Below are 6,694 nucleotides of genomic sequence, written 5' to 3' on the forward strand. Positions count from 1 at the left end.
AGTAACTATAACATTTTAAGACTACAGGTGTGCCGTGTTTCATGAATACATTAGTAAAATTATAATCCAACAGAGGACAGTTTTTCTCATTATATATGTATGACTTTTGTTTTATCAGAGTTAAAGAGCTGCTATGATACTTAAATGAAGCTGATTAAAATAATTACAATCCAAGTATAAATCTTAATAAACTTTGAAAACAGAGCTACAGATTCCTAGACTCTTAGCTCAAAGACATCCTTGCCATTATCAAATGTCATACATTTATTTTACAGACTGAAGAACACTGAGACTTAGGATAGTAAAAAGACATGTGTGAGGTCACATACTGAATTAACACACAGGTAACACCAAGTTTAGGTCTCCTAATTCATAATCCAGTGATTTCCACCCCACTATATAAACAACCCATATCAGCCTTAAAATAATGAGAAAATTAGAGCAATAACTTATTTTGCCCACTAGGAAAAGATTATTACGTTACCTGGCTTTACTCTAACACCTAATGGTAGGTTCAGGATAAGAAAATGAATTTCCTGTAAATATACATATGCTTAATCCATTGTGTTATGTTACTTGAAAATACAAATTAACAATATTAGAATAAAAGTATTTTTTACCTGCAATAGCTTATCTGCAAGATCAGCTTGTATTAGCCAATTATAAAGGGCGATACTAAAGAGCTCATCTTTGGATCGTTGAGACAGTTTAAGCATTTGTTCAAACTAAAATAAAAAAAAAGGAAAAATTACCAGTTAAAGGCTGTTGCTGAACATCATGACCATCAACCTTATAAAATCCTGAAATTGAGAATCATTAAATGCTAAGTTCTCAGAGCTACTACCTTTCCCAAGAGGAGCTGTCACCACTACTACACGGAACTAAACAATGTAATTTCAGAATAAAAATATGCTATGTCTCTTACATGATGTCCTGCTTCTTCATTACTCAGCATATTGGGGTCAGATGACAGTACTGGAGGCCCAGGTTTTTTGGGTACACTGGGAGACTGAGGAGCAGCCTTACTTTGATTTACCAGTTCTTGAAGCGTGTCTGTAATACACTTGTAACTGTTTAATCTGAAAAAGAATGGAAAAGGAACAACTGCATTATTTAATGAGACAGCAAATGACTTATCTAATTTAAATACACAGAAGAATTTGAAGACTATTTTGGGAAACAGATGTATGTACACACATATATTTGGATAAAATAATACAAATTGTATACTTTTTCTAGGTTTTAGGAACATCTGGTTAACCAAAAAAGACTGAAGTTATAAAAATGAATGTATCAATAAAATCACATTTTAGATAGGTTATATATTTTCTTTGTGGACACACATTTTTTAACAGTCATTACTAATTTGTGAACATTTAAAAATCATCCCTTAAAATAAAATATGCATCTTCACCCAGAACCAGAAATTAGGCAGGGGAAGAGATGGTTCCAAATAAGTTAGCTCATTCATTCATTCATTCTTTATTTATTTAAGAGCGTGAGCACACATGAGTTGGGGAGAGGGGCAGAGGGAGGCAGTGAGGGAGGGAGGTGGGGAGAGAGAGGGAGGGAAAGAGAGAGAGAAAAAGAGAAAGAGAAAGAGAGAGAGAGAGAGAGAGAGAGAAAGAGAAGAAAAGGAATCTCAGGCAGGCTCCACGCTCAGCTTGGAGCTCGATCCCACAACCCTGGGATCATGACCTGAGCCAAAACCAAGAGACTCAACTAACTGAGCCACCCAGGTGCCCCAAGTTATTTCACTTAAAATTGACATTAATAAAGTGTTATAGAAACTAGAGAGGCAAGTCCTTAAGAATATTCACCAGACTAAAACTTCTAAACTACGAATTATCCTAATTCAGTTTAAAAAAACAAGACATTAAAAAAAAAAAAGTTTATTTATTTTTGAGAGTGAGAGCCCACATGCATGCACATGGGGGAGGGGCAGAGAGAATCTCAAGCAGGCTCCACACTGTCAGCGCAGAGCCCAACTTGGGGCTTGAACCCACAAACTGTGAGATCATGACCTGAACCAAAGTCGGATGCTTAACCAACTGAGCCACCCAGGTGCCCCTAAAACAAGACATTTTTAAGTGAAAGCAAAATCCAATTTTATAAGTGTACTTAAAATATTATTTCCTAATACAGTACTATCAAACAAACTTTACACCAAGAAAAGTCTGTAAGTCAACAATCTGCTAAGGTGATGAAACTTGCCTTTCTTGGAAAGCCTGCAGGCCCACAAGGTCTTCTTCTGGTTCTCCATGTTTATAGAAATGAAGTCCAAGACCCTGAGGATCTTTTTTTTCTGCAGCAGTAAGAGAGAGCTCCACCACACCCTCATAAAAACGGACTAATGAGAAAGGAAAAGGACCAAGTTAAGGGTTATTACTAGGCTGGATGTGTTTTCCCTTAGCTGGTTTATAAAAATACTGATCAAGGCTATTATTTCTCTACTGTACACTGGTCACCTGATGACAGTATCATATAAGATATGCCTGGTGAATCTACCAAAGAACAAGGTATCAATATGCCTAAAATGCAGCTATTAAATGCATCTTCTTCATTGGAAAAACATTTTCATAGTTAGAATAAAAGGGAAGGTTTCAGTTCCTGGATGGAAAAAAAAATATCTCGGAGTTCAAAACAATATCTGTGCTAACAGTTATTACTTTTGCATGTTAGATTTGATTTAAAGTAATTTTATTTTATTTTTAACAGATTATTTACTTATTTTGAGAGAGAGAGAATGTCCTCACGTCACAGGGAAGGGACAGAGAGAGAGGGAGAGAGAGAACTCCTAGCAGGCTCCGTGCTGTCAGCATGGATTCCCAACTTGGGGCTCGGATCTCACTAAACGTGAGATCATGACCTGAGCTGAAATCAAGAGTTGGACGTTTCACCAACTGAGCCACCCAGGTGCCCCTAAAATAATTTTAAAGCAAGCAGACAGGTACTATTTTAAAAATTAGAAGAATTTAAAGCATCCAAAAAATAAATGAAACCCAGGAAGCTATCTAATACCGACAGTAGTTTAACTGGACAAGGACTGAAACTCCAGTGTGGGAAAGTTATGTTTCAAGATATAAAAAGAGCACAATAGATTTTGCAGAGGCTAGTACAGTCATCAAATACTAAAACACAAGGCATGAATTTCCTGTGTGGTATCACTTGGGCAACTGAAGTTGAAGGAGGATTTGCTTTTGGGAAGAAGCTCTTCATCAGTAACTTGTTCCGTCATTTGTCCCCCGAGTCAGGAACAAGGTATGAACATTTTGTTTCTCACCTTGTCTATACTGAGCACAAACATTGGAAAGGTCCACTTGATTGCTGATTTTTTGATATTCCTTTAAGGATTCCCTTAACATTCTTTCCTTTTCAATCTTATTTTGAACTTGTCGGGAACGCTGCAGAAGTTCATTTGCCTAGAATTAGAGATGACAAGAACTTAAGATATAAAATTCAGCACACAGATGATGCTATCAACACAAGTTTTGATCTGTGTCTCAATACAAATCTCATCAAAAAATAAAAACTCTACAAACTTACTTCTTCTTAATTTTAGGCAGAAAAATTTTTGACCAAAAAATCCTAGCTATTCTTAATTCCTCTCACAAATATTTAAATCAAGATAGCTTTTGACTGGTAAATCTCTTGCCTAGTCAATACATTATTGGTCAGCAGGCAGTCCATTGTGATACTGATTTTTTAAATTATTTTCACCTGTAGGAAAGGATCAATAAAAATTGCCCAATTAACTCTAATTCATTACAGACTTAAAGTTTTAGTGATTTTTAATTTCTAAGGAGAAACATTACTTAACCATTTAAAAATATATGCACTAGAAATGCTATCAAAATTCTTTATGAAAAACTTAAATATACAAGGATTTTAAGAAATGATATATTCCGATCCCTTATGCACAAAGACTCTGAGGCCAGGAGAGGTTAAGAGACCTACCCAAGGGACTTCATATGTTAAGTAAAAGATGGTTCCCAATTCCAGTTCTAGTGGGTTTTTCATACCATGAAACCTCCTGTAAGAAATACTGATACAGCTACTAAAGCATCATACCTTAGAGCAAACTGCATCATCAGTGCTATACAGAAGGGGGCAGATGTCCTGTAAGTGTAAACTAATGCCATCAACAGCAGCATTATCTCTGATGTAGCAGTTGATAAGAGAAGCAATTAATGCCCCAGTCAGTTCCTTGTCCCTGATGACCAGATCTTTAAATGTGGTGATTTTTAGCTGCTCCTGAAATTCCTAGAAGTATGAGAAAAATCCTTTTTTTTATCACAGAGGAATATCCTTTTTCCACCCAGAATAAAATTTCCTTAATAGTTAATAAATTAACCAAGACATTAATAGATTCTTTTTTTTTTTTTTAACATTTATTCATTCTTGAGAGACAGAGCATGAGCAGGGGTGGAGCAGAGAGAGAGAGAGGAAGACACAGAATCTGAAGCAGGCTCCAGGCTCCGAGCTGTCAGCAAAGAGCCCCACGCGGAGCTCTAACTCACTGACTGTGAGATCATGACCTGAGCCAAAGTTGGACGACCTGAGCCAAAGTCGGACGCTCAACAGACTGAGCCACCTAAGTGCCCCGACATTAATAGACTCTTTAATTAAAAAGAGAAGATATACTATACAGACCAACCCATTTTTGCAAATTTTCACAGAATCATACAGAGTTGAAGAACCCATGGTGTGACCAGTCCAAATATCTCAATTTACAAATGAGCAAAGTAAAACCTAAGCAGAACCAAAATTAGAGACAGGTCTCCCGATTTTAGTCATAACCAGGAAAGAATAATCACTTAGCTATATTAAAAAATCTTGGGCTTATGTTTATTTTTCCTTAATGTTAGAATTCTATTTAAAGCCTTCCAACATGGGAGTTTGATCTCATTTTGAACAAATTTGCTTATTAAACCTGAGCTCTATAGTACTGTGATGATTTATGCTATAGTAAAATATTCTGTTTAATGTTTATTTATTTTTGAGAGTGAGAGACAGTGTGAGGGGGTGGGGCAGAGAGAGAGGGAGATACAGAATCCAAAGCAGGCTGGCCGCACAGAGCCCGACACAGGGCTCGAACTCACGGACCATGATATCATGACCTGAGCCAGAGTTGGACGCTTAACCGACTCAGCCACCCAAGCGCCCCTGTAAAATATTCTGTTGAATGCTTTACTACTATTTCTTTTTTCTAAAATTTCTGCTCAAATCCAATCTACGTTCCAATTTTTTGAACTAATATTTAATTTGCATTCCTTGAACATAAATCCATGATGTGAGGAAGGAAGCTTTGAAGATGGATCACGAAAAAGACATCTAGCCTTAAAATTTACCGACATTATGTTTACCAACCAATAAAACTAAAAATTAATCTACCTGGCAAGGAAAAAAATGGCTTTCATAGTTAAACACATTTGCTTGAGTTTTTAAAAGGCAAAAAAAGTACAAAAAACAAACAAAACCATTAACAAAACTATGCACTGGACACTACTGGAAAGAATGAGGGGAATTGCCTTTTAACTGAAAATTGGTACTCAAAAGTCAAGAATTAAACATTTCAGGATAACTAAACAGACTAGAGGATAAGGGAAAATTTTTTTTAAAAGGTTTATTTATTTTGTGTATGAGAGAGAGAGAGAGAGAGTGTGTGAGAGCATGTGAGCAGGGGAGGGGCAGAGAGAGAGAGAGAGAGAGAGAATCCCAAGCAGGCTCTACTCAGGGCTTGATCTCATGAACTGTGAGCCTACATCAAGAATCAAGAGTTTGATGTTTAGCCAACTGAGTCACCCAAGTGCCCCAAGGGATTTTTTTTGTTGTTATTTATTTTGAGAGGGAGGGAGAGCAAGCAAACGTGCAAGTGGGGCAGGGGTAGAGAGAGAGGGAGAGGGAGAATCCCAAGCAGGCTCCATGCTGCAGGGCTGGATCCCACAACTATGAGATCTTGACCTGAGCTAAAATCAAGAGCTGGATGCTTAAATGACTGGGCCACCTAGGAGCCCAGGAAAAAACAATTTTTTTCATAGGACTACAGTAATTAAGTATGGAAGAAATCACACATTGAGAAAATGATCACTTTATAATCCTAAATGAAATAATTGATTCAGGTAATGATTCATCAAACGACTGATGAAAGTTGGATGGGGAATTTCACACTGGCAGTACCTAAATCCAGTCATCAATCTTAGTATCACTAAAAGTGGGACAACAGTATCACTAAAAGGGTACAATTAAACCTTCTGTGTCTCCTAATAACTACAATCTGACACACTAACCATTTCATACGAAGTATTCTTTTCATCCTCAAATAAACTGACCTGAATTTAATCAAGGCTCTGTAGACTTAAGTTCCATTTTACAGAAAATACAGGAAACAGAGGGACAAGTTCACTCCAAGGAGGAAAAGATAACTTCAGAATGTTAAACATTCTTTGACCAATAACCTGATTCCTTCCTGGCAATAGCAAGGGAAAAAGAAAGGAAAATGGCTCTGGACTGACAGAGATTTAAGAGAAATAACAATCAAATTCAACAAGCGAACCAACTGTTTAGATTTTGATTTGAAAGACTCAATCTGTAAAAAGATATTTTTAAGACAGAGAACTTCCATTGTTTTACCAAAAAACTATCTATCTATCTATCTATCTATCTATCTATCTATCTATCTATCTATCTATCT

General features: G+C 36.6%; 1 protein-coding gene across 1 annotated transcript in view; it reads right to left on the reverse strand.

The window, feature by feature from the left end:
- Positions 1 to 6,694, reverse strand: part of NUP155 (nucleoporin 155) — a 73,064-nt gene that overhangs the window by 11,912 nt on the left and 54,458 nt on the right. Inside the window, exons 23-27 of the mRNA XM_040495626.1 lie at positions 4,072 to 4,263; positions 3,284 to 3,422; positions 2,215 to 2,350; positions 926 to 1,079; positions 621 to 725 (exon numbers count right to left, since the gene is read on the reverse strand). Coding sequence (XP_040351560.1) covers positions 621 to 725; positions 926 to 1,079; positions 2,215 to 2,350; positions 3,284 to 3,422; positions 4,072 to 4,263 — 726 coding nt within the window. The remainder of the gene's footprint in view (positions 1 to 620; positions 726 to 925; positions 1,080 to 2,214; positions 2,351 to 3,283; positions 3,423 to 4,071; positions 4,264 to 6,694) is intronic.

This window comes from Herpailurus yagouaroundi, unplaced genomic scaffold, assembly GCF_014898765.1.
Source record: "Herpailurus yagouaroundi ecotype Mexico unplaced genomic scaffold, PumYag 29, whole genome shotgun sequence".
Taxonomy (NCBI): Eukaryota; Metazoa; Chordata; class Mammalia; order Carnivora; family Felidae; genus Herpailurus; species Herpailurus yagouaroundi.